The 27,252-nt window shown below is 57.7% G+C and overlaps 1 protein-coding gene across 1 annotated transcript in view; it reads right to left on the bottom strand.

Moving 5' to 3' along the window:
- The window catches only part of MYO15A (myosin XVA), a 51,760-nt gene extending 31,066 nt beyond the window's left edge, over positions 1 to 20,694 (bottom strand). The window contains exons 1-23 of the mRNA XM_077892386.1: positions 17,128 to 20,694; positions 14,937 to 15,019; positions 14,299 to 14,362; positions 13,364 to 13,473; positions 12,944 to 13,018; positions 12,600 to 12,690; positions 9,125 to 9,130; positions 8,712 to 8,815; positions 8,541 to 8,604; positions 7,505 to 7,618; positions 6,890 to 7,051; positions 5,497 to 5,610; positions 4,966 to 5,024; positions 4,729 to 4,852; positions 4,383 to 4,478; positions 3,852 to 3,983; positions 3,290 to 3,415; positions 2,533 to 2,610; positions 1,640 to 1,788; positions 1,479 to 1,524; positions 1,191 to 1,315; positions 780 to 897; positions 318 to 493 (exon numbers count right to left, since the gene is read on the bottom strand). Of these exons, the coding sequence (XP_077748512.1) occupies positions 318 to 493; positions 780 to 897; positions 1,191 to 1,315; positions 1,479 to 1,524; positions 1,640 to 1,788; positions 2,533 to 2,610; positions 3,290 to 3,415; positions 3,852 to 3,983; positions 4,383 to 4,478; positions 4,729 to 4,852; positions 4,966 to 5,024; positions 5,497 to 5,610; positions 6,890 to 7,051; positions 7,505 to 7,618; positions 8,541 to 8,604; positions 8,712 to 8,815; positions 9,125 to 9,130; positions 12,600 to 12,690; positions 12,944 to 13,018; positions 13,364 to 13,473; positions 14,299 to 14,362; positions 14,937 to 15,019; positions 17,128 to 20,694 (5,783 nt within the window). The remainder of the gene's footprint in view (positions 1 to 317; positions 494 to 779; positions 898 to 1,190; positions 1,316 to 1,478; positions 1,525 to 1,639; positions 1,789 to 2,532; positions 2,611 to 3,289; positions 3,416 to 3,851; positions 3,984 to 4,382; positions 4,479 to 4,728; positions 4,853 to 4,965; positions 5,025 to 5,496; positions 5,611 to 6,889; positions 7,052 to 7,504; positions 7,619 to 8,540; positions 8,605 to 8,711; positions 8,816 to 9,124; positions 9,131 to 12,599; positions 12,691 to 12,943; positions 13,019 to 13,363; positions 13,474 to 14,298; positions 14,363 to 14,936; positions 15,020 to 17,127) is intronic.
- Positions 20,695 to 27,252: the final 6,558 nt, after the last annotated feature.

Here is a 27,252-nt window from a genome sequence, read left to right as displayed (position 1 = left end):
TATACGAGCCCCATGGAGCTCAGAGAGGGGCAGTGACTCAGCCAAGGTCACACAGCAAATTAAGTGGCAGGTTCTGGAAGAAACTGCCTGGAGTGTGTACATCCCATCAGGTTGTAGTCCCAGGGCTCCCAGACCCGGGATGCAGGCTGGGGCCAGGGGGCAGGTGGGCAGGACATCCAAAAGCAGAGTCCGGACACCCTTCCTGCAGAGAGGCCCCGACACTCAGCTCACACACCTCTGGGACAGGGAGCTTATACCCCAGTTCAGGCAAGTCCTCTTCAGAGGCACCAGCAAGTCCTGCCCTGCGTGGGTTGTACCTGGCCAGGTAGCCCCGGGCCCGGCTCTGCAGCAGGATGATCTTGTGGCGCAGGGAGCGGAACCGCCGCCGGATGAGGAAGCCGCGCAGGCAGCGCTGCAGGGTGAGGGCTGCCAGGTGCAGGACACGCTCCCGCATGCTCTCCAGCAGCTGGTGCAGGTGCTCCTTGAGGAACAGCTGAGGAGGGGAGGCGGGCCTTGAGGCATGGAGGGGCTGGCCTCCTGGGGCCGGGGATGGGCTGAGCGTGGGGAGGCTGAAGGAGCAGTGATGGGGAGCCAGGCAGGGGGAAGCCCCCGAGCATAGGTCTGGAGTCGGGATGCGCCTTCCGCTGACCGCTGACCAAGTCCACCACGCTGGCTCGGGGCCACTGCTCTCTGGCTGGGCCATTTCTCATTCCACAGGCTCCAGTTCTAAAGCTCCTGAACTCGGGGCTTCCCGGGGCCACACGTGAGGCGGGACTCACCTTGCTGACACCAACGCGGTACATATTTGGCATGACCGTGCACAGGCGGCTCAGCACCGACACACACATGTCCCCACTGGCCGGCAGGTTGTGTTTGAGGGCCACAAGACAGCGGTACCTGTAGTTTCGGTTGAATAAGACAGTTTACTGCCATCTGCTGGAAATTGTGCATAATAACTTAAAATTACTCCTTTGGAATCCGCCCCCTCCGCGCAAACACACACAATAAAACTAGGAAAAATAGCGGAATGAGAAGTACATCGCTATGTGACAGCTAGCGTAACGATCTCGCACAGCACACAACCAAGCAACTGTGCATGGCAGGCTCTGTCCTGCCTGGGTTCTGTATTCCTGGGGCCATGGGGGAGCTGGGTATGGAGCTGTGGAGCTCAGGAACCCTGACTGACATACCTGTCGATGAACACCTGGAAGGGCAGGCGCACTGGAAAGCCCTCCTTGCGGATTCGCACAGTCTCGAGCACCCCTGAATAGCGTAATTGTGCCATTACCACATCTGGCTCAAAGAGGCCTGGCTCCTGTAAGGAAGGCCCAGAAAAGGAGTTTGCATATGGGCCCAACCACAAATAGTCCCCACAGTGGGCTGGGCAGATGGAAGTCCAGAGAGGTACAGCCACTTGCAAGGTCACACAGCATGAGAAGGAGGATCTGGCTCTCCCAGGGGCCTCAGCCATTACATACCTTCTTGTGGTTGGGCTTCAGGCAGCGTACGAACAAGGGGTTACACCTGCACAGGGGCGGAAGGAAGGCACTGTGAGGCCCCAGGGCAGGAGGTGCTGACCCCTGAGGGTCACAGGGTGGGTCAGAGGGGAGACTGGGTGCCCCCCCACCTACATGCTCACCTCTCCATCTTTTCCACCAGATCCAGGAGCGACTGTTGGAACTTAGCGGCCACCGTGTGTGCCTTGTAGAGCCGAGTGACAGAGCTGCTCTTGCCCAGGCGCTGAGGGGTGGCCTGTGGGGCGTGGCTGGAGAAGAGGTGTGCCACCACCTGAGCAGGGGCGGGCAGCAGGCCAGGGCCATAGTCAAGGCACGAGAGACAGGAAGATGAGCGGGGGGAGAGACAGAAACAAGGAAACAGGTTGGTGGGGTGGGGGGCGGGGACAACAAAAAGAGTTAAAAACAAAAAGAGTCCAATCTCCAAACCAGAGGGATCAGAAAACTAACCCACTAGACCCCGGCCCTCTCTGCAAGGCTGCTGTCCTCCTGGATCACATGCCTCTCAAGTTGGTGCTCAGCACCTTCCACGAGACCTGTCCCATGGTCGGGCTGGCTTTTTTTCTTCAATCTGACTGTGCACTTGGCCCTGAGGTGGCCTGTGACACACATCGTTGTGAACTCTGACCACGACCTCAGGAGGAGGGTGCCCATTGGACAGAGAAGAAGGTGGAGGCCCAGAGGATAGGGTGGGTGGCTAAGAACAACAGGGCCATTTGGGAGAACTGCTCAGTGGGGGGATAGGGTGGGCACGGCTAGGTGGCCAGGGCCAGGATGGGCTGGGGTGATCCAGAGGGGCCGGCCAGGGGCAGGGGGCCGGACCAGGAATGGGAGAAAGCCCAGAGCAAGGCCGACTCTGGATTGGGATCAGGATCACAGCCTGGCTGCAGCCAGGGGGAGCCAGAGGCAGGACCAGATATCTGGGGCACTTCCCCATTTCCTGAACTGAGAGAGGGCCTGATAGCAAGCTGGGCGCTCTGGGGTGGGGACGGAGTGGCAGGAGGCCCGGCTGGCTCACCCGTGTCCGGCTCCGCACAAAGAGATCCAGCACATCCTGGCGCACCTGGTCATGGTTCTTGTCGAGGAACTTGTGCACCTGCAGGGGGGAACGGTGGGGCGGCTTGGGTAGGACCCCACACAGCCTGGGGGCACAGCCTATGCCAACATGCTTCAGCCTGCCTGCTCCCAGCCTCCTCCTTCCTCCCTACAGCAGCTCAGGGGCTCCCAGGCCCTGGGGACCCTGGCCCTGCCCCCCTGGGCCTCTACCTCCCTAACTGGACCCTTCCTTCTGCCATAGTCCCCTCCCCTTCCACCCCCACTACCCTCCCAATCCTCCGGGGAGGGGGGCACTAGCTCTAGCTTCACATGACTGTCTGGATCTTGGCCCCATCCTCAGTGAAAGATGCTATTTTGTGTCCTACAGATGAGAAAAACAAGGCCCAGGTGGGCACAGAAGCTTCGAATCCTGGCCTGAGACACCTCCTGGGCAGGAATGTGTCTGAGATAACTGAGTGACCCCATCACTACTAATAACAGCTACTCTTTAACATCCACCCCAGCCCTAGGCTTCCACACTCACATGAGATGGGCACTACCATGATCCCCATTTTGAGGACAAGATGGGCTCAGAGAGGTAAAGCAATTTGCCCAAGGTCACACAGCTGAGGATCAGCAGGCCCAGGACTAGAAGAGGTGGGAGTGTCTGCAGTCCCCGCTGTGCTTCTGTCTCCAACTGCGGTGGCCCCGGAGGCTGGGTGGGCTGTCCTGGGTCTCACCTGGTAGGTGACTTTGCCTGCATAGTGCTTGATGGTGAACTCAGGCAGCGGCATCTTGGGTTTGGAGTAGAGCGGATTGGCGCCGTGGTGGTAATGGCACTTCTGCAGAAACGTGTGGTCTGTGGCCTAGAGGCAGGCAGGGGTCAGAGGGTGGGCAGGGAACCCCGGCACCCTGCCCCTGGGCTTGTGGCAAATCCTGCAGCCCTGTTTCCTGATAAGCACAGGGGAGGAGCAAGTCACAGCTGCCTCTGACTGCCCACTGCCCTAGGTGGGGAAGCTTAAGTGGACGTCCCTACTTGTGTCTTCCAATCAGAGTTTGAGGTCCAACCTCAAGGTCACCTCCTCCAGGAAGCCTGTGACTTCCCAAGCTGGTACCCCACTCTGGCAGCCCATTGCCCTCTAACCAGCCTCAGTCACCCTGGGTTGCGAACAGCAGGTTGGGTATTCTGAGCTCCTGTCCCAGGCCAGAGCAGAGAAGAAGGCGGGACCCGGGCCTGATGAGGACATGAGGCTCAGAGATGTTGAGCGAGTAGACCAGGCTCACCCAGTGCCAATGGCTCACCTGGGGAAAGCAGCACTGGTCATCAAGGATGCGCAGAATGCCATAGGGCTTCAGAGAGATGAGGTTGATACATGGCTGATTGTCAGCAAAGGTGATCTCCCGCCAGTCTATCTGTTCCCGAATGTACTCCTCCTGTGGGTGTCAGGGGCTCAGCCTCCTGGCCCTGCCCAGGCCCCATCCACCCTACCTCCCAGGCTGGATCCACATGAAGGGGCCTGGCCGGGGCACCTCTGCTTGCATAGGAAGCTCATTCCGTGGAGGGGCAACATGAGCCATCTCTGAGCCTATTCCACCCTCCGCCTGGGACAGCCCAGCAGAGGGGGAGAAGGATCCCCCAAGAGAGCTTTTCTTGGCTCAGCACCCAGCAGCTTCCCCATCCAGGGCACGGGCCTTTGAATGTGCTGGTTCCCTCCACTCCGCCTGACCACCTCCAATTTGCCTTTAAAAAGCCAGCATTTCCTGTCTGGCTCTAAGGAGGCCCACCGGCCAGACAGGAGGGCACGGGAGTGCTATGGGCACGGGAGTGCACACCTGCTCCTCCTGGAAGATGATCTTGTTGAAAAGGTACTGAAGGTTCTCGTTTGCATAGTTGATGCACAGCTGCTCGAAGCTGTTGAAGCTCAGGTCCTGCCAGGTGGGTGGTGAGGCTGGGCCTGCTCCCTCCTTGGCCAGCAGCCCAGGTGTCCCCACCCAAGGCTCTGCTCACCGGCCCCAGCCTCCCCGGGCCCTCCCTGCCTTCCATGGCTTCAGGGAGTGCTTGAGAGTGAGTGAAGGAGATGAGAGGCAAATCAGGGGCAGATGACAGTGGATGCTGTAGGCAGAGAAGGGGAGAGGAGGCTTTATGTCCCCTGTCCCTCATCCACCTGTGCAGCCCTACCTCAAAGCCATAGATATCCAGGATGGCAATGGACAGTGTGTCCTGCCGCGGGGACACCAGTGCGTTGACCCGGGCGATGAGCCAGCTGAAGAGCAGCGCATACAACACCTTGGCGATGGCATCCCTGGGTCAGAGATGGTGCTGGGGCAGGTGGGCACATTGCCGGAGGCAGGGTGGGGGGTGAAGGGTGGGCAGGGCAGGCATCAGGGGCTCAGGCAGGGAGGAGCAAGGCCTCACCTGGCATCCACGGCACTCTCCACGGTTAAGGGGGTGAAGATCTTCTCTCGCATTGTCTCCTAGGGAGGGATGAGGCCCCTGAATGACAGCAGGCTGGCCACCACCTCCAGGAAGCCCCCCAAAGGATTAGGGAGGTTATGGGAAAGGGAGGGAGGTAGAATGATGGTGTGACTGGTCTCAGGCACACAGCTGGCCAGGGGCAGAACAGGACCCTCTCATCCCCCCTCTGCCTGGCTATGCTGGTGGGGGCAGGGCTGCTAGTCTAATGGGGGAGACAGAGGCATAAGCAGACAGACCCAGTGAGATCAAGCCTTGGGAAGAGACAAAGGGCCAGGGTGTAGGCTGCCCAGGGCGGGTAACAGCTCACACTGGGGCCAGGGGTGGCTTCTTGGAGGCTGGGGTGATGCCTGCATTGGGCCTTTAAGCATGAGCAGGTGTGAAAAGGGGAGAACAATCAAGGCGCAAGGAGAAGCCTATGCTGTCTAAGCAGTGGCAGGAGGCTCTGATGGCCCACGGTGCCCAGGGACTCACAGTCACTTTGAATGTGATGGCCTTCTGCAGGCCCTCGGGAGAAATCTGCAGGAGCTCCGCCACAGCCTGGATCTCCCGGGCACTCACCACCGAGGCGGTCTCCTGCGCGTCCGTCTATGTAAACACCAACAGTGGTGTGTTTCAAACTAGATAACTGGGTTTAAAGCTTGTATAAAAAACATAAGCTACAAAAACTAGGAAAATCCTGAGATAGAAGGGGAGTGAAGGAGGCCCCGTGAGATACTCAAACATGTTAGAGTTATAATAATTAAACCCCTGGGGGGAATTAAGGCCTCGGGGGGCACCTGGGGGGCTCAGTAGGTTAAGCATCTTTCTTGGGCTCAGGTCATAATCTCAGGGTCCTGGAATCGAGTCCCACATCCTGCTTCTCCCTCTGCCTCTGCCCCTCCCTCTGTCCTTGCCTGCTCACACACACTCTCTCTTACAAATAAATAAATAAAATCTTTTAAAGAAAACAGTGTGGAGGGCAGCCCAGGTGGCTCAGCAGTTTAGTGCCGCCTTCAGCCCAGGGTGTGATCCTGGAGACCCGGGATCAAGTCCCACGTCGGGCTCCCTGCATGGAGCCTGCTTCTCTCTCTGCCTGTGTCTCTGCCTCTCTCTCTCTCTCTCTCTCTGTGTCTCTCATGAATAAATAAAATCTTTAAAAAAAAAAAAACAGTGTGGGGATAGAAACACAATACATAGATTAATGAAGCACAATGGGCAATCAGGAATTAGGCATAAATATGTGTGAGAATTTAGTGCATGAATTTAGTGCATGATTGTATTTCTTGAATTACAGGATTAGCATAACTAAGTAACCATGTGGGAAAAAAGAAATTGGATTCCAACCTCACATCTTCCTGGGATAAATGCCTGGTGAGCCAAAGATTAAATGTTAACACACACACACCATAAAAGGTCCTGAAAAAATTATGGGAGAAAGCTGTTACAATGTTAGAGAAATAACTGTCTCCAAAAGTGATTAAAAGTCTAAAATTTATATAAGAAATGATGCATAAATAAAATGCCTGAAAATCACTCTTAAAATCTTCATGGCAAAAAACCAAAACAAAATAGGACAAACCAGCAAGCAAAACACCAAAAAAACTTGGATACAAATCAAAATAGAAATGATAAGCTAGAAAACATATTTGCAATTCACATCAGAGACAAAGGGTGGACTTCCTTCACATATATTAAAAGCTCTCATACACAAATAAGAAAAAAAAGAGGAGCAACTCCAATGGTGGCTGGAGGGTCGTGGGAGATAACAAATGATACATGCACAGCGTACCCCAAAAAGCAAATATAGATGGCTCCCAAGCTTTTGAGGAGATGACCTGCCTCCTGAGGGTGTCAGGGCCCCATGAGGGGCTATGGGCTCTCTCACCTCATACTTCTCGAAGTAGACATTGCCCAGGTGCAGAATGGATGCCAGGATGCGGAAGATGCTGTCCTGGTCCTCACCACTGAAGCCCAGCACCTCCATGGCTGCCAGGAGCCGGCGGAAGTCATCTGAGTCACTCTTCCCTGAGATCTCACAGTTCCCGCCCTGGGCAAGGGCAGGCACCAGGGGTCAGGGACCCTGGCCAGGCCCTCCAGCCCTGAGGCCCCAAGCAGGTGGTGCATGCCGGGCCCTGATCAAGTGCTTTACATGCGTTTGCTCGTCTAGTCCTCACAACATCCCTTAAAAGTGGTATTATGCTGTCCCCATTTCACAGAGGAGGAAACTGAGGCTCAAAGGGGGAAATGCCATAACTCCAGGCTGCTTAGCTCTGTTCTAAGCTATAGAGAAATGAAATGAGGTAGCCCCCCACACCCCCTAGGACCCTAAAGATGCCTGTCACCCTTGTCATGATGAGACACTTTCAATCAAAATCATGGCCCCCAACTCCCATTGCCTTTGCTGGCTATTAGGACACCATGAGTTGGTTCTCTCAGCCCACCCAGGGTGATGGGGCAAGGGTGCCAGACCCGGGGGCCCTCGGACGCCTGCACTGCTCACCTGGTTCAGGTAGTAGTAGGTCTCAGCCTCCTGTAGACTGAAGGCTTGTCGCAGCTGGGCAGGCAGCCCAGCCAGCAGCTCATAGAAGATGTGGTAGTTCCTTTCATTTTTGGCCTGTAGGGTAGCAGGGTGGGTGCAGAGAAAGGAGCCACCCACGTAGAAGACCCCCAGACACACACAAGGCCAGGTGTGCTGGCCCATACTGGTACACAAGGACCCAGAGGTGAGCCCAGGCCCCTGTGAGGACTGAGCTCCCAGCCTGGCACTGGCTGGGGATGGCGGTAGGGAGGCGGCTCAGGTCAGGATTTAATTTTGCTTGGAGGAATAAGAGCAAGGTAGTCTTTCTTCTCTTGTGCACATTGGGCACACACACCTGTGTATGCTGTGTTCACGGTCCAGAGGGGACACACAACACACAGGGCCTCCTGATGGTTTGCTCCACCAGGGCGGCTGAGTGCCAGTGTGTCACAGGCCCCGGAGCAGGCTCTCAAGGCCCAGTGGGGAGCAAGGGAGACAGAAGCCCTCGACCTCACAGAGCCTGCCCGCTGGCTGGGGAGATGAGCACTTAGCAAATCACTGGTCAAAATAAGACATGTCAGATGGAGAACAGTGCTCCGGAGAGAAATAAAGCAGGGAAGGGGCCAGGGAGTTCTGGTGGGGTGGAGAGGGGCGTTGGTTTAAATGCGACAGCCTCCCTGAGCAGGTGACATTTCAGGGAAGACCTGGAGAAGATGAGGGGTTTGGTCTTGCAGGTGTATGGGAGAGGTGCTCAGATAGAAGAAATCATAGGTACAAAGGTCCTGAGGAGGATCATGGCTGGATCATGTGCTTTAGGGACAAGAAAGGGGCAATGTAGCTATAGGGGGTGAGATCACCTGCTCTCTCTCTCTCTCTCTCTCTCTCTCTCTCTCTCACACACACACATATCTCTGTTCATCAATTCAACATTTCCCCAGCCCCAGCAGGTGCCAGGCTCTGAGTACCTACCTACCCCCAGCCCATCCCAACACACAGGGCCTGGGAGGGTCTGGCCCACCTGAAACACAATCCTGGATTTCTCGAGCAGGTACTGGGAGGTTATGGCACCAGAAATCATGCCCCTGGAGACGGGGAGAACAGTCAGCTTGTGCAGGGTAGGTGGGTGGGGGGAGTGGCTGGTGTGGGCTCTGAGGCCCCTGGGGGTCCTTCCCTCCACCGTCCCACTCACCCTTCCAGAAAGACCTCCACAAACTTCCCGAAGCGGCTGGAGTTGTCATTCCTGACGGTTTTGGCGTTACCGAAGGATTCCAAGAGGGGTGTTGCCTCCAGGATCTGGACCCCAGAACATGTGAGAATTGTAGGGGCCTGGAGTAGGGAGCACGGCTGGGGCTGCCCCTAGGTGTTCCCAGACACAGACCTCCCTGAAGACCTCCTGTGTGAGGGGCCACTGCAGGTGGACTCCCTGTAGAACCCTTGGGTGTCCCCAGTGTCCCCCATTGCCCCTCATGCTCCCCCACATTCAGACCCCTCCCACAGCAGCCCCCAGGCAGGATAGGTCTTTGGATGCCCCTTCCTGCCCATCCTGCCACCACACACGCGTGTGTGCACACACTCAGAGGCACACATGCACACTCCAAGTACCTTTATCTTCAGGAGTGCCCAGGACGGAGGAAGAGAAAGACAGAGGGACAAGAACAGAAGCAGGTCACCCATGGGACTGAACCCCTCTCCCTCCAGGCCACCAGGGACCTTAGACCACAGAGTAACCACAGACCCCTTGGACCCCTGGGGTGGACAGGGCAAGGATTGCCAGGTGAGAGCAAATGCATGAACCCAGCTGTCTGGGCCTGGGGACTGCAGTGTGGCCCTGGGGTGTGGGAGTCTGCTTGGGGGGGTCTGCGGGGTCTACCTGCCAAAAGGCTCTGGGGATATCATCTTTACCCCATCCCCATGGACCACCAGTGGTCAACCATCTGGGCTCCCGGAAGAGCTTCCTTCCTGATCCTGGCTGTGCTCCTCTGGGGGCGAGGGTCCTCTGAAAACCTGTGGTAGGTCACATTTCTCCTCACGGCTTCCACGCCACTCAGGCTCTAACCAAGCCCTTGCTGTGACTCCAAACCCTACAGAGCCAAGCTCCTGGGTGGCTCTGTCTCCTCTTCTCCCCTCCCTTGCTCTGCACTGCACCATGGCCCCCTGACACTTCCCTCGGCATCCAGGCCCTCACCGGCCTCTGGACCAGAAATCCCTCCCTCTGCAGCCCTCAGCACCGCTGGCAAATCCCCTCACTTATTTGTATCCTGTCTCTCCCACTAGAACATCAGCCCCCACAGGCAAGAATCTCTGTCCGTGTACAAACCTCTAGGTCCCCAGCATCTATACCAAACCAGGAGCATCTGCTAAACGGGTGACACAAGGACCAGCGTTTTAGGACAGCAGAGCTGCCCAAGGTATAGTTAGTCCCAGCTCCCGTTTATTAGGCACCTACCAGGTGCCAGGCCCTTTGCTCTAATTATATGGTTGTTAACCATCCTGTGAGGTAGGTACTGATGCACCCATTTCACAGATCAGAGAAAGGCTCGGAAAGGCCAGGTAAGGTGCCCGGGGACTCCAGAGTCCTACGAATGAGATCACAACGCTGTGACAAGCATGCGTGTCACTGTGTACACAGTGTTTTCGGGCTGTCATTTCCTCGGGATAAATTCTCAGAAAAGGAGCACTCTCTGCAGAAGTGTGACTTTGGGGAAGGGGCCAGTTCCCTTCACCTGCTCACTCTCATGGTCCCATTTAGTCCAGGAAATACCGTGTCCATTGCACAAAGGAGTAGACCAAGGCCCAGACGAGAGCAGGAGCCGACGAGAGCTGAACTGGGGCTCTCAGACAAGAGCTGAACTGGGGCTCTTCAGTGAATTGGGGTCTGCCTGGATTTTGGCTTATATTACTTCCTATTCTGGAATCCCCCTGAGGGCATTGAGTGGGAGGCAGCTGCTCCTCTGTTCCTAGTGTCCGGCCAGGGGCTGGGGAGAGGACTGCTGGGCTGGACCCCATGTGGTCCTGTGGGGCCCTCTACTCAACCCGCAGGTGGGGCGATAGCCTGTAGTTTGGGCTGGGCGGCACCCAGTCACTCTCCACCCCAGGCAATGCCTGTTGCATTCTCAGCCCAGAGGCAGAGCCTGTGGCCTGGGCCTCAGCCAGTTGAGGCACAGCTGGGTCCAGCTAGAATTACGGCCAAATCTAGTCCAGCAAGAGGGAACCCTGAGACTTTCACTGGCACATTGGGAAGTCTGGGTGGTACACTGTGACACTGTCTTGCTGATCCAGGTTGAGAATGGTGCCTGTAGATGGGGAGGGTGGAGCCAAACCAAGGGACATTGTTTAAGACCCTGGATCCAGCCATGCCTGAAGCCAACACTAGGAAAGGACCGTCAGATTACATGAGCAGGGCAGAACAGCAGCTAGGAAATGGACCCAGGTTATCTCAGCTGGCATCTACAGAATGCCTGGCACAGAAACTCCCAGACCCAGCTACATTCTCCCTGATCCCTGTCAAGACAGCTCTCTGCCTTGAGCTTCAGATCTCAGCTCACACACACACACACACACACTTGGGGACATCAGGTAAGTCATCTCCCTTCCCAGACCCCAGTGTCCCAGTCCGTATATGGACACAGATGAACCTGCCTCCCAGGGCTGCAGTGCAGCCCTAACGTGACAACATAACTAAAACACCTAGCATGTAGGAGGTACTCAGTGCACACCTTTCCCTGCCTACTAGCCAGTCCTTGCAGAAGTCTAAACAGAGGGGTTCTGAAACCCTGCCTGGAGCAAAGGGAGGGCCCCAGAGGACCAGGCTGGCATAGGAGGGGCAGCAGACCGAGGCAGGCATCAGAGGGGCCTGGGGGAAGGGACCCCTCTGGACTACCTAGTCTGGGCTGACCCAGTTCCCACTAAGGGTCACGCAGCCCCCACCTGATGTCCCTGGATCACCTGCCCAGACTGCCACTGGCTGGGACACTGGCCCGTTGCCGATCTTCATGGCCTGCAGCGGGAAGTCTGAGAGTTCGGTTCTGGAGACTGAGCTGAGGGGCCTTCACCTCCAGACTCACCTTCTCTGAGCTCCAGGCACATGGGTGTATCCACCCACCTTCCCATCATTTCCGTGGACGCCCAGCAGACTCCTCAGGGTACCTGTCTTTCCTCCACGGCCCTGCCCACACAACTAATGACAGCTCCACCCCATCTCTCACACCCCAGTATAGGTCCCTCAGCAAGTCATTGGCTGACCTTTTAAACTGCACCTGGGTCTAGCTGTGCTCACCATCTTCATCAGCACCCCCTGGCCCAAGCCACTGTCTTCCCACACTTGGACTCCATGACGCCACTTTGCCATCCCCTGTGCACACTAGACCTCCTTGTACCCCAGGGCCTTTGCACTTGCTCTTCCCTCTGCCTGTCTGCTCTTCTTCCAGGTGACTTCAGGGCCCACTCCCTCACCTTCTCAGTAGAGTCTTCATAGACCACCATGCTGCAAATTACAATCCCCCCAAACTCCCCACCCTCCTCCTTGCTTTTTTTTTCCTCTGCAACTTCCCACCTCTTCACATGGACATAATTTACTTGTGTATTTTTTCCTTCTGTTTCCTCTACTATAATGAAATTCCCATGAGAGTGGGAATGTTGTATTGCTGCCACCTGCCTCCCCATCACCTAGCCCGGGCCTGGCAAACAGTATGTCCCTGGAAAAGCTTTATTAAGGGTCTCACATTCTCAGGTTCCAAACCTGAGAAGACGTGGCCCTCTCCACAATGCTCCAATCCTGCACTCCCCCGGCCCCATGTCCTCAGTGCCCCAGCATCTACTGTGGCCCACCAAGAAGGTAAGGCCAGGTAGGAGAAATGGAGTGACTCCCATGCCCATGGGGCTTCCACTCTGGCCAGGCAGGTGTGCCCTGGGTGGGGAGGTGGGTGGCAGAAAGAGCCAGAGTCCCAGGAGCCCTCACAGTACAACCCTGGCCTCGGCTTCCCCATCCTCCAACTGGGGCCGAGGAGCCTGTCTCTAGGGGAGCACTAAGCTTGGAAGTCCTGGGGAATCAGACAGACCATGCAACGGACAGACTCACCTGCTGCGTGATGCCTCGTTTCTGGTTCATGGCGGCCAGGTAGCGCAGGATCAACTTGGTAGACTCAGTTTTTCCAGAGCCACTCTCTCCGCTGACGGCGCAAAGGAGCAGAGTGAGCATCAACCAGTTCACTGCCTCTTCTGGGCTTCCCCTACCCCTACCCTTCTATGAACCTCCTATGACACAAGAGGTCATGGCGGGCTGGCCCAGAGATGCCAAGCGATTTTTTCCCAGGTCCCACAGCAGGTCTGGCCTGATGCAGACCTGTCATCTGAGATTCCTCCCATACATTCCCCCAGCCCCCACCCTGCCCCATGCACACAAAGGTCCCCAGCCTAACCCACCTGATAATTATGCACTGATTCTGTTTGGCATCAAGCATTTTGGCGAAAGCAAGATTTGCAATTGCAAAGAGGTGCCTGGAGAGACAGGCCACAGGTATCACTGGGACAGGACTCCATCTCTCAAACCCCTGAAGGGTCAGGTAGGAAAGCATCTCTGTCCACCCTGGCAGCCAATTCTGCTCCACCCTCCACCCTGGGGAGATGCTCCCTGCCCCCATTCTGGTCGGAGCCCCCATGGCCAACAACGTGGAGAGGACTGTGGCCAGACTGGGGGAGAAACCAACTGGGCCCAACAGGTGGGCTGCCAGCCACTGGCTGCCCCTACCCTTGGCTTAGGGGCAGGCAGGGACTCGCCTGGCTCAGGCAGAGGGACCCAGGAGACCCGAGGAGAACCCCATCCCCAACCCCAGAGACACTCACGGGGGATTTTCTCCCAGGGCCCGCCCATTGTACTGCTGCACCTGCTCTGGCCCATAGATTCCAAACATTCGGTACGGGTTCATCGACACCAGGATGCTGCCGATGTAGGTCTGCTGGGCAGGCAGGGGCTTCAGAGCCTATGCCTTCTCGTGGCCCTCCTCCCCAGCTTCCAGGAGCCTGGAGCCCCGTTTCCATGGGGTCAGGTGTCTGGCTGCCCAGCCTCTGTGTTTGCCCCAGGGGCCCTCTCATAGGCTTGATGGGGGATCTACTCTGGTTGAGAAATGTCAGGCACTGGACCAGGCTGAGGCTGGGAGGCGGCTAAAGTGAGCAAAACCCCACAGCCACAAATCTGCAAAGGTGGCTATGTCAGCTATCGTGTACTTCATTTATGAATAGTCAGGGCCAGGTTCCAGAAGGTTCTGCCTTGAAGTGAGGTCAAACCTCCACTGCCTGGAGTGGGGAGAGAGTTGGGAGCCCGGGGCATTCTGAGGTGGCCAGAGCCCTTGTGGCCGGCCCTCCCTCCTGCTCTGTGGTTCTGGGCCTCTGGCCCTCTGGCCCACTGTTGTGGGGCCAGCAGTCCCCTTTCATCTCTCCGGCCCCCTTCTACCTCTCTCTCTTCCTGGGATCCAGGCCTATGGATTCCAGGTCTCTGGAAGCTTTATCCACTAGGTTCCCAGTAAGCGGTCACACTTCTGAGTTTCCTGTCTCCAGATGTGTCTCTGGCTTCCACTATTCTAAGACTCTATGTTTCAGGACTTTGGATTTTAGAACCCTGGGCTCTAGCATGTTATACTCCAATGATAGAAACCCCAGAGTTCAAACCAGAAGCCACACATCTGGAGCTCAGCAGGAGAAATCTGTGCTTCCCACTGTGGCCCCAAGAGGCAGCTACCTTTCTGATTTGAGCTCAGGGCAGAGCCAGCCACATGACTTACATAGATGAGGTTCCGTTCAAATCTGGTCTTGAGGTTAGACAGCACAGTGGTCTCTTGGAGGTCTCTGGGAGGGCAGGAAGAGGGGAAATATCAGGGCCCCCCTCAGTCCAGGGCTTTGGTCAAAAAGGCCTGGGTTCAAGTTCTGTGTCTGAAACCAACCAACTGTGAGACCTTGGGAAAGTTCCTTCTGTTCTGTGCCTCAGTTTCTCCATGTATATGATAGTCATCGTCCCCACCTCACTGAGTGGGGGATGCTCTTGGGAAGCAGACGTGAGGGCCAAGTCACTGTGACTGGGAGATGACATTGACCAACATAACCCTGACATTTTGGGCATCCCACAGTAACTGCCACCCACCCCCATCTGGCAGATGAGAAACTGAGGCACAGAGTGTCAAAGTCTTTCAGCCAGTAAGTGGTGAGGCTGGGATTTGAACTCAGGCCCATCTGACTCACAGCTCAGACACACACACTCTGGCTTTGTGATGCTGCATGGCTCCCACTTCACGGATGAGGAAATAGAAGCACTGGAAACGTGCCAGGAGGTGAGAGGCACCCCAAGCAGGAGGAGGCGCTTCGGCCAGAAGTGTGCAACCCTGTGGTGACCCCCTGCTGAGCCCCCCACCCCCCCTCCACTCACTCCAGCTGCGTCATGTCCTCCACACCATCCTCCCGGCACTGCTCGTGAAACCGTGTGGTGGGCAGGTTGCGGATGGAGTGCATCTACGAGAGAGAGTCTGTGGTTGGCCTGGTTGGAGGGCATCCATGCGTGGCCGCCTGTCTTAGACATGCCTGGGACCTGCTCCTGTTGGGGAGGAAGGATCCCCAAGGCCAAGGCCAGGCTGGGTCCTGCAGCCTCCCTGCTGTGGAATAGCGAGCACCACAGAACCCGCATACAACCCTTACTCCTGGAGCACATGCCTGCCCTCTGCCCATGCATTTTCTGCAGCAGGTGCTCCCATGTGCTCTCAAGTGTCCTGACCTGGGGGTGAGAACACGCACGTGCCCACGTGTGCACACACACACACACACACATACACACTATTCCCTCTGCCCAGAAGTGCTCCCAACTTCATGTTCTCCAACACTGATACCCTTTCCCCAGGTGGACCCCAAATGTTTGCTTATGTGACAACCTGATGAACATCCATGTCCTGGTGGATGGGGCCTCGAGGAAGGTGGACACTGAGACTCTCCCACTCAGTACCAGGCCCCTGCACCCAGCCCAGGGCAAACATGCAGACCCCTACACTCAGACCCAAATGCAAAGGCATTTGCAGCTAATGCGACTCCCACACACCCCTAGTCTTGCAAATTGCCTATGGATACGCATGCAGGCATGGGATGCCTGGCTAGAGGCATACATGCATAGGTACATGCTCTCAATGTCCATTTGATACATTCTCATGTGCGTAGAGAGCTGAGGCTGTCTCAACCACACCTGGGGGGCTCAAGACAAAAGTCCTGATGCCACCTGCTGCCACCATGCCCATCTATGTGCACATTCTTGACACCAATAATGCCACATTTGCTCAGACCCTGGCACAGACACATTACACATACATGCTTCCCTTATTTGGCCACGGTACACCTAAGAACATATCCCAGGCACAAAGGCCTGCATGTGACCCGCATGACCGCAAGCACATGTGTGCATCCTGCCTTTCCAGCCTCTCGGATCCAGCCTGCATCCTTCTCGGAGCAGGTAAGGAAAGGGGACACCAGGAGGGAGCCCTGCATGCTGCATGCCTGTCACCGGCTGCTAAGTAGGGCACAGCAAGTATCACCCTTGAGGCCCTGGCCTCCCGCCCACCCGTCTGGCCATGTGCACCAGTGGCCACAAACCCTGAATAATTCAGCCACTCACGTATTCCAGGGTGAGGAGGGCCCAGGCATCCTTTCCCCTCACCCCTGGGCGCCCCGCGCCCCGCTCCCACAATGCTGCAGCCCACACAGCACGGGGCACCCGGCGCCGGGGCCAGGGCCCCCCCAGCAGCCAGGCTGCCCCGGTCGCCATTGCCGGGCCGGCTAGCCACCCGTTCCCCGGGGCATCGTCTGCAGAGGCTGAGAAACACCCACCACCCCTGCATGCCCCGCCTACCCCAGGCGTCCCGGGGGAGTCTCCGGTGACCACCCCCCTCCACTGAGGGCCACCCAGCATCAGGCTCGCATTCCGCCATGAACGTGGTAGCCAGGCACGAGCTTGGCACCCTTCAGACAAGCCACCTGCCCTGCACTCCACAGGGGGCCCGGACAGGCTCCTAACTAGGCCCCTGATCCACCGTGTGACCTTCTAGGCCTCAGTTTCCTCACCATGCAATGAGGATGCTACAAGTTTGGTTCCTGAGCCCCTCATCCTTGGACAGTTCAGAATCCTGCAGCCCAGGGAACTGCCCGCAAGCAGCAACTCAGGAGAGGAACTCCATCCTGGGGGAGGGTCAGTAGGTGGCAAGAGAAACAGTATGGATGTGGATGTGGGGATGGGACAGAGTGGACAGCCAAGCCCTGAGGTCTTGTATTCAGACAAAATCTGTGAGGGACTGCTGGGGACAGACGTGCCATCCAGACTAACCCAGAACTTAGGCTGCCCAGACCACAGGCTAGGACAAGATCCCTTTCCTAAAGTGACAAGGAGAAGTTTCCAGAGTCTCTGTACTGTGCCTGCCTGTGCTGGCATCTCCTGGGGAGCCCAAAGGCTGTTCTCCTCAGGTTACAGATGGGAAGACTGAGGCACAAGCAGGCAGCGCCTCACCAGGGTCGTGAGGCTGTTTCTTGCCTCCGCTTCCCAGGACAGAACCCCCAAGCTCTCCCTCTGACCTATGCCCTCATACCTTGTTCCACCAGCTTTTGGGGCCAACTTCTTCCCAGGGGCCCCCATGAGGCAGGCAATTGCCTCCAGGGCCCAGGCGGCAGGACTGGGGGCGGGTGAGCAGTGGTGACCAGGGTCGATGGGCCTCCGCTGGCAGCCAGAAACAAGACCAGAGCAAACTCCAGGCTCTTGGCTTGGGCCTGGGCTCTGGGTCCTGGGTAACCTGGACAGGAGGCTGCAGGGCGGCAGGACGAACTCGCTGGAAAGCACTGAGTTTCTGCACCTGTGGCATGACCACAGCGAAACGCCCAGGGCCTGCTTGGCGCCGCTCACCCGCCTTGGGCAGGGGCCCTGGGGGCCCAGTAGGTGCCAAGGGGGCTGGGGCGCTGGGCAGTGTCCCCCAGCGGCGCCATGGTGGCCACGTGGCTCTCATCTTTTCACAGGTGGCCAGTGGGTAGGAGAGGCTGAGCCTTAGCGCCTTCCGCTGTGGCTGGGAGTCTTTGGGAGGTGTCGGGGTTGAGGGCTCAGGCTCTGCTGGTGGTTGAAGGCCCTCCAGAGTGGCCTCTTCTTCTGGCTTCTCAGGGATCGAGCTGGCTGATTTTACCAACTGTCCAGGCCCTGGATCGTGGTGTCTAACCAGGAAGACATCAGTCAAGTCCGAGGCTGGGTCCTCAGGTTGGGTAGCCGGGGCCGGCACAGGGCCCACGTACTGGAGGAAGGGGTTTTCCGGCACAGGGGGTGGCCTGGAAAAGCCACGGTGGCTGCCTGCACCTCCTGGCCAGGGCGAGGGGGGTCGCTGGGTGGGAGGCACATCCACATCCCAGCTGGGGGCCAGTGGGGGCACCATCCAGGGTGTCTCTGAGTCCTCGGGCTCCCTCTGGCTCTCCCGGCCCTCAGGTGCTGCTACTGGCGCCGCCGGCCAGGACCCAGCCCCAGGAGGCCGATGAAAGGGCTGGCGCACCCGCGGCTTCACAGCCCTGGTGGGCGGCTCACTTCGGCGGCGCCACGTGTGCGGGAGGCGCGAGGGCAGGTTGAGTGATCGGAATCGGGAGCCGTGGCCCAACAGAGGAGGCGGCGAGGGTGGCCGCGGGGAGCCCAGCACCGGTGAGCGGGGTGGGCCCAGGCGCCCAGAGATGCGGCGCCGAGACTGGGGCTCCCGGAGTGAGTGGGGCCGGCGGGGCGGGGGCGAGAAGGGAGGCTGGAAGGGTCGGGTGCGCAGGGATGGCTGAGGGGACGGTCCCCCCATGGGCGAGCGGTAGCCCAGGCCAGGCAGGCTCCTCAGGGAGGGCTGGGGCGAGGGCAGCGGGGGCCAGGGGAGGCCAAAGGCTGCAGGTCTCCGGTGGGACCCTCTGAAGGAGGGCCGGTGGCCGGGGAAGGCCAGCAGGTTGGGGGGCGCCTCCGGGGCCACAGGAGGGGGCTCCACGAAGCCCCACCAGCTGGCGGGGGGCGTGAGGGGCACGTGAGCTGGGGCGGCCCAGGGCGGCGGGTGCCGGCGGACAGAGCCATAGGGCGACACGGGCCGGGGCAGGCCGGATAGGGTCGGAGCAAAGGGTGGGGCAGGCGGGGTCCCGGGGCCGGGGCTGGGGGGCCTCCGGGTGGCCGGCGCGGGGAGGAGCGCGCTCCAGTGGGAGGGTGGCCGGGGCGCGGGCGAGGGCGGCCGGTGGGAGTTGTTGTTGTTGCGCGTCCGCGCCTCGGCCCTCCGGAGCACGATGGGCGTGCTGGGCCGCTCGGGGTCCATGCCGGCCAGCTTGTAGCCGAAGCGCTTGTAGGCCGCCTCCCGGACCGCGGGGCCTCCCAGCCGCGCCTTCTGGCTGCTCCTGAGACGCGGGATGGGCTTTTTTTCCGACAGCGTCTTTTTGAGGAACCTGGCCAGGGAGGTGGCCGGGCGAGGCGGGGGGCGGCCGAACTCAGGGCCGAAGCCCAGGCCCCGGTGGGCGCCGAAGGCGGACAGGGCGCGCTGCAGGTTGCGCTGGCGCGGGGTGAGGAAGCCCCAAAGGGGGTGCGCGTAGGGCCCCGACGGCCCCGGGGGCATCTCCTCCTCCTCCTCGTCTTCGTCCGCGTCCCCCAAGGGCAGAGGGATGTCCAGGGAGGGCGGCAGGGTCACGTCCAGCTTCTCCTTCCCGAACAGCTTCACCTGGGGCCGCGGGAAGAGGCGGAACCTGCGGATGAGGGAGAGCTTGGACCTGGCAGGCTTGTCCATGCCCTGCTGCTCGAAGAAGGCGGCGCTGGGCAGGCGGAAGGAGGTGCTCTGCCGCTCGCCACCCGCCTCCTCCGGCTCCTCCAGCTCCGCGATGTCATCCATGGGGTGGGCGTACGGGTTGTGGGGCGACAGGATGGGCGGCGGCACCCACGGGTACCCGAGGGCCGGCTCCTCTGCGTAAAGGTAGGGCACTTCTGGAGCGTAGATGGCCTGGTCGCCGCCACCATAGGTGCCTTCGGCGTAGGGGATGCCGTAGGGGGCGCCATAGGGCACCCCATGGGGATCCAAATAGGGCGCGTCGTACGGCAGGTCGTAGGGCGGGTATGGCGCCGCATAAGGCACGTAGGGGTCCAGGTAGTAGCCGCGAGGGTACAGATCGCCGTGGTAGCCGTCGTAGTAGCTGTAGGGGGACGCGTACCCCGCCGGGGGCGCGTACGGGGGCTCATAATCGTCGTAACCGTAGCCGTAGGGGTAGGTGGGGTGGTGGGGGCCGCTGTAATAGTCCGGGTGGTAGTACTCGTAGGGGTCCCCGGGCGGGTACCCGTGGGCGTGGTCTCCGTAGGGCGGCCAGGCGGGGCCGTAGGGGCCGTAGGGGCCGTAGCCCACGTAGGGCTCCTGCTCCTCCTCGTACTGGTAGAGCGACTGGCGGTCGTAGAAGTCGTCGCCCTCGCGGTGGTAGTCATAGTACTCGCCCAGGTCCTGGAAGCCCTCGAGCCCGTACAGCGACCTGCGGGAGCCCGAGGGCCGGAACGGGGCCTCGTCCTCGAAGGGCAGGAAGCCCACGGGCTCGCCCGACGCGTAGATGCTGCGGCTGCGCGGGAACCTGCGGAGGCGGCGTCCGGGCCGCAGGATCTCGGCGCCCGACGGGAAGGGCAGCTTGCGGGAGCCCACGCGGGAGTCCCCGCGGTTGAGCCAGGCGTCCAGCGTGGCCTGCGCGCTGCCCGACTCCTCGGCCTTTTTGAGGAGGAATTTCTTGGTGAGCCAGTTGATGGCCGTGGACGCCTTGCTGAGCGACTGTGCGCGCGGCCGCAGGCGGCCGTAGCCGCGCCGGCCCGGGAAGCGGATGACCATGAAGGACGGCTTCTTGCCCTTCATCGCCCGCTTCTTCTTGCCCACGCGCATTTGCGTCATGAGCTTGGACGTAGACTTGAGCACGGTGCGTGCCTTCTTCTTGCGCTTGGTCTTCTGTGGGCCAGTGTGCAGGCCCCAGAAGAAGGCCGAGGCGCTCCGGAACTGGCCCTTCTTGGAGATCTTGGGCGTGCGGTCCCGGAAGCCCATGAACAGCCGCGACGTTCCCTTCAGGCTCCGTTTGGGCTTCTCCGGCTCCGGCGCCTTCTTCCCCTTTTTCCCTTTCTTGGCTTTCTTCTCATCCTCTTCCTCCTTTGCCATGGTGGCTGCCTGCACCCCGCCGGGCTACGGCCCGGTCACAAGCTTTTGGACTTGGAGACAAGGGGACACGCCGAGTCTCCTGCCCGCTGCTGGGCGTGCAGCCTCCTCCGGCTGGGAGCAACCAGGACTGGTCTGGGTGGCCTGGGGAGGGACAGCCAAGCTTCTTCTGGCTGTGACCAGATTCCGGGAGGGTGGATCCATAATTCATCTCCTCCAGAGCCGCCTTGGGTTTCACCCGAGCGCTGCCGGAAAGTGCATGGGTGTTGTTTACTGGGGAGCAGAGGAGGCCAGGCCCAGGCCTGTCCTGGGGGTGAACATCTTGGACTTAGCATTGCCGTGAGGACCACTGTGCTGATGGGTCAAACCCACCCTGTGCCTCAGCCGCCTCAGCCCACCGAAGTGAATGCTTGGGTCACTGCTACTTCAACAGAGGGAGACTCCAAGCCCCAGAACGGGGAAGCCACCTGCTGGAAACCACCTAGCACATGTGTGCTGGCTGGGCCAGAGGGGAACCACATCTCCTGAGCCAGGGTGGGATGTTCAAAGCCCCCCCAGGTACCTTGGAGGGGAACCTTGAACCCACCAGGGCCTGGGCAAGGGAGGAGGGAAGTAGGCAGAGCAGGTGTCCAGAGCTGCGGTCAGTGTAACCAGAGCTGGCTACCTCTCGGGAACGTGAATAATGCATTGGGGAGAACCGGGCCACCAGCTCAGAAGGCAGGACAAGGTGGGGGCATCTTAGTGGAACTCCAGCAGGGCCTTGTAAGGCCCTCATGCTAGGGGGCCAGGGTAGCAGAAACGGAGGGTAAATCAGTCCTGGCTCTGACTCCTAGCTCTGCCAATGACTGGCTACGTGGCCTCAGAAAATCCCTTTATCCTCTCTGGGCCTCAGTTTCCTCATCTGTCGGATGGGAGTGATAAGCCATGCCCTGTTTCCTTTGTGGGGAAGCAAGACTTGATAGAGCTGCTGGGTAGTGTAAGTGGCTGGAGATGCCACATGGCTTGCTTACCCAGCCCTGGCCTCTCCTCCCAGTTTCTGCCCTTACTGAGAAGGCAGTGTTCACATGGCCCCTGCCTTGTCTGGGTGCAGCCGACTGCTCCACAATGGACCTTTGACCCAAGGCCAGGCATCCACTGTCTGGCCAGTGACCAGTCCACTTTTGAGACTCAGCACCGTAAGTGGTAGGGGCTGTTGCTTGTTCGAGTGGATGTGTGTGGGTGTTGGGGGATGTGAACTCAGAGGCAGCAGCTCTGGGACCCGAGGCCTCAGGTCCTCTTACCCTCTCTGCCCAGAGATCAAGGATCAGGACATACAGGACTGACAGATCTTCAATTCATGTTGGGTGAAGGCAGGGGCTTAAGTGAGCTGACCCCAGAGCCTGGGCCTTCAAGGAGTTCTGGGCTTGAAGGCCCTTCTTCAGCCAGTGGGCAAGCCAGACAACCAGTCAGGCCTCCATGCATCAGGCACAGAGGCCTCCACAGTGCTTCTCTCTGAGAGGCCAATAGGGGTCGCCCAGGCCAGTCCCTGCTTGGGCCTCCCGCCGGATTCTTCAGCCGCCTGGCCCCTGTCCCTCAAGGTGCTGTAACAGGAACGCATTTGCTTGTTCATTCTTACATCCCTTCAGAAGTTTTTTTTTTTTTTTAAGATTTTACTTATTCATGAGAGACCCAGAGAAAGGCAGAGACATCTTGAGTCAGAGGCAGATGCTCAACCACTGAGCCACCCAGGTGTCCCCTGCTCAGAAGTATTTGTTGAAAGCCTGCTATAGGCCAGTTCTGGGTGTATAGCTATGAAGGAAACAGAAAAGCCCTGCCCTGGTGGAGTTGATGTACAAGGGTGGGGGGGGATTGTCAGCAAACAAGGAAAATAAGAGCTATAATTGGTCAGATAGTGATGAGCGCTGTGGGTTAAAATAAAGCAGGGAAGGGGTGTGTGTGTGCAACACCGAGTAAGGATTGGGAGAGGTGACACTGGGAAGTAACACGGGATGAGAGCTGCAAAAAGTGGGGGAGGGAAGCAGAAGGGCCTGGTGTGATGGAAGCACAGCAAGACCAGTGTGACCAGAGTGCGGTGAGAGGCCAAGGTGGGAGAGGAGGTCAGAGGTCAGGGTGAGGATTCAGCTTTGACAGCAAGTGAGGGCGGCGCTGTGGGAGCATTGCAGCAGAGAAGGGGTGGAATTTGACCTTAGTCTTCCCAGGACTCCTCTAGCTGCCTCAGGAGGACAGAGCCCGAGGAGTGAGGGCAGAACGGGACACAGGTGTGGAAGCCCCTGCATGGCAGTCCAGGTGAGCAGCACCAGGGGCCTGGCCCCAGCTAGAGGCAGCAGTGCTGGAGGGAAGCGGTGGGATACTGGGATATTTTGCAGGCAGAGCCAACAGGCTTACAGGTACCTCCAAGGTCTCCTTCCTGAACAAGGGGAAGGATGGAGATGCCATTGGCTGACCAAGGAAGATGACAGGCAGAGCAAGTAGACGAGGAGTGGCCAGACGTCAGCTTTGCACATGTTTCAGGTGTCCACTGGGCATTGCCAGGGGGCTGGGGGGTGCATTGCAGAGATCAGGACTGACCACTTAGGGCATCAGTGGCATCTAGGCGGTGCTGAAGGACAGTTCTGGAGGATGACGCCAGGGAGCAGAAGCCATGAACCCCAGGCTGCCCTGCTGGGGACAGGAGGTGGCTGAGGGGGAGGGCAGCTGCAGCCCATGTGCACAGGGGTCGGGGTCAGGTTAGTTGAGGATGGAGAGCTGACCGCTGGATGCAGCTCCATGGAGCTAGAAATGTGGTCCCAGTGGAGCGATGGGAGCGAGGGTGGCCACAGCCTGATGGGAAACGGTTCAAGGAAGACAGGAACGTGGTGGTCACAGGATGTATGTAACATGCCTGTGAACATACCGAACTCTAATGCATCATACACACTTTGGTAGGTGAATAATACGGTGTGTGGATTATATCTCAAAGCTGTTACAAAAGAAGGAAGAGGAGGCACCTGGGGGGCTCAGTTGGTTAAGCGTCTGCTTTCAGCTTAGGTCATGATCCCAAGGTCCTGCTCTCCCTGTACCCCTCCCCCAGCTTGTGATCTCTCTCACACTCTCTCTCAAATAAATAAATAAAAAAATTTTTTTTTTAAAAAGGAAGACGGACAGAGGGAGGAGCCTGCTGCTGGGAATCCATCCTACGGAGCCCCCTGTGCACCTGGGAAAGGTGTACACAGCAACTACTCATTGCTGTACACACTGTGGTGCATTCCACGCTGGAGTACTACACAGCCATAAAAAACAACATAGAAGGTCTCTTGTGTTTGGGTAGGGGATGACCCCTAAAATCTAATGATTGGAGCATGGTGCAGAACAGTGTTGTCTACAGTACATGCCTAGGCCTGCCTTCTTGTAACAAGTGTTTTTGTCAGGGTGGTGGGAGGAAGAATCTAAGCTATTATTTGCTTTTATTTACATGTAGAAATCCTGGGAACGATATTCAGGAAATTGATGAAAATGGTTATCTGGCTATAAACCTTTTCTGTGCCAGCATGAGTACACTGCTGAAACACCCAAGTGCATTTCTGATTCAAACGAACAAAAAAAAAAAAAAAAAAAAGCATTTGAAAAGTGAAAATGGAAAAAAGGAATTGGAAACAGTGAGTGGAAATACCCCTTTAGAGGAGGAATGATGTCAGTCTGAGACCACAAAATCCAATCCCCGTCTCCCAGCTCCATGTGACTTTTGAGGAAACTGAGGCCAGGGAGAGTGGGAAGGGTGGGTTTGGGGGCTCAGGGACATGTCCCAGAGCCATACCCTTTATCTGCCCTAAGTGGAGGGTCCTTGGTTCTGAGGAAGAGATTGGCATTCAGATAGGTGAAGCCTATTGCAGGAGGGCTCACGGTGCCCAGAGGAGCCCAGCAGATGTGAAGCAGGGTGGCTCAGAGCTCTGGGTTGGTCCCGTTCCTGTCCTGTCCTGGATCTGACCACTGTGAGTCGTGCAGCCTCTGCCCCTAGGACTCCTTACCTGTCAGCATGAGTGCTAATAGCATCTCTGACTTGCAGGGCTCACGGAAGCATTTACCGCAAGGGCCTGGCACAGCGCCTAGCCAGGAATAAACTGCCGTTATCATGGCATCGTTGTTACAGACGGCTGGTCCTGTCTGCTCTGGGCAGGTGGTCTGGGTGGCTGCTGGCAGCAGGGCCTGCTTCATGGCCCTTTCTGGTCTCAGGTGCCCAGGCTTCCCCTCATCAACAAGGGCTGTCTTTTCTCCTATGGGTTTGGGTCCCCTCTCCCTCTCAGTGTCCCCAGCCTCTGCAGCAGGCACAGGGGCTCTCAGGGATCCATCCATTCACTCCTCAATATTGGCTGTGTATCTACTCTGTGCCAGCCACTGTGTTGGGTGCTAGGGGCTCACATAAGTGAGTGGACCCAGCCACAGTCTCTGTGCTCATGGAACTCCCAATGTCACAGGGACATGAGCTTCAAGCAGTGAGCCACACCAAAGGGGAAACTGCTAGCCACGAGAAGAGCTCTGAAGGCCAGGCCACAACCCGAGTGGGCAAACAGTGGATTGGAAGACCAGAAAGGTGCCCCTGACTAGGTGACCCTGAGCCAAGATCTGAAGGATGAGAGGGAGCTAATCAAATGAGAGAGGGAACAGTGGTAAAAGGGGGCAAAGGGACACAGAGCAGGTGAAGTAGCCAGGATGGCAAGAGGGACCTGCCCCATGAGACCTGGAAGCTGGGGTGGAACTTTGGTCTCTATTGCTAAAGTAGTGGGAAGCCTTGGGAGGGTTTTAGGCTATGTCAGGAGTGCTATGACCACATATGCATTTTGAAAATAACAAAAATAAGCAACACTGGCAAGTTTTACTCTGTACCAGGCTTGGTCCTAAATGCTTTGCTCTAATATCTCACTAGATTTGTACAATATGTAAGGTGGGAACTGCTATTCCCATTTTATTGATGAACGGCTCCGGATTAGAGAGGTTCCATCACTCAGCAGAGAACCCCCAGCGAGGAAGTGAGGACTACCAGGCCACACAGCATTCATTCAACCCTCACTACAACCTTGGGAAATAGGTATTATTCTTCCTGCTTCATAGGTAGGGAGAGGCCCAGAGAGGTGCAGCAAGTTGCCCGAGGCCACACAGCCTGAAATCGGATTCAAGCTTGGATAGTCTGGCTCCAGAGTGTCCATGCTTTCAACCACTGCCTCACGTTGCTTATTGGAAAAGCCGTTGGGCTGCCATGTGGCAAAGGCTGGGGAGGGAATGCCCAGTGGAGGCAGGAACAGAGAGGACAGTGGCTCAGTCTGGGACAGCTGTGACACAGAGTGCAATTGACACATTCAGTGAGGGGGCTATGTGGTGGCTGGGGTGAAGGTGGAGCCTGGGGGACCCTCGGGTTGGCTTGGTAAAGCTGCACGAAGTGGGGAATCATTCTCTAAGATGAGCGGGTGAGGTGGGAATCTGACAGGTTTGTTCTAGGACAGGGTCAGCTGGGGGCATGTCCAGATGAGGAGTCAGGGAAATTTAGATTCACAGGTCAGATGAGAGAGGCAGTGGGCAGGGGTGAGCCTGTGCAGGAGGCTCCAGCCCTGATGACAGTGTGAGGCTGCACTGTGAACCAATCTTGCTGTGGTTAGAGGTAAATGTGGTTAGAAATGGTCACTGCTGGGACACCTGGGTGGCTCAGTGGTTGAGCATCTGCCTTTGGCTCAGGGCATGATCCCGGAGTCCTGGGATTGAGTCCCACATTGGGCTCCCTGCATGAAGCCTGCTTCTCCCTCTGCCTGTGTCTCTGCCTCTCTCTGTGTCTCTCATGAATAAATAAATAAAATGAAAGAAGAAAGAAAGAAAAGAAAAGAAAAGAAAAGAAAAGAAAAGAAAAGAAAAGAAAAGAGAAAAGAAGTCACTGTTTAGCAATGGGGGGGGGCATCAGGCCAGGGCAGGAGGTGTCTGGGCAGCATGTTGGTAAGAATTGGTGGGTGAGGAGGTTGACAGGGAGGGGTACTTGGAGAAGCTAAGCCACAAAAAGGAGGTGGCCACAGGGAACAACATGTCCAGGGGCTCATAATTCTTTCAGTAGACGAGGCGCACAGACAAAAGGCCGTGCGAGTGTGCTGTGAGCCTGTGAGCCGAGGAGAGAGGCCTCCGGAGAAACCAACCCTGCCACCATTTTGATCTCGGACTTCCAGCCTCCAGAACAGCAAGGAAATTAATTTCTGTTGTTGCCTGCAATACTTTGTTAGGGAGGCATGAGCAAACTAGTACAGATTAGTTGGCAAATCAATGGGACAGACCAGAGAGAGAAAGAGGAATTGATGTAGAGAAACGGAGATCGAGTCATCCATGCAATGTGAAGGCCCTGAGGAAGTGGCCTGGACTCAGCCTCTCAATCATGGAGAATTGGGTGCATGCAGAGAAACAGGTTGTTTTGGGAGCAGATGAATTTCTCAGCTGGGGTTCCAAGGGAGCAGAGGTGGTTGGAAGAGCTGGTGAGGGAGCACCTGAGACCCTCCCCAACAGGAGGTGTGAGCCCCCCAGCACTGCTCCTGGGGCCAGGTCAGAGGGGATCTG

This window comes from Canis aureus, chromosome 3 (assembly GCF_053574225.1).
Source record: "Canis aureus isolate CA01 chromosome 3, VMU_Caureus_v.1.0, whole genome shotgun sequence".
Classification (NCBI taxonomy): domain Eukaryota; kingdom Metazoa; phylum Chordata; class Mammalia; order Carnivora; family Canidae; genus Canis; species Canis aureus.
Note: the sequence above shows the minus strand (reverse complement) of the source record. Positions and strands in the feature narration are given on the sequence as shown.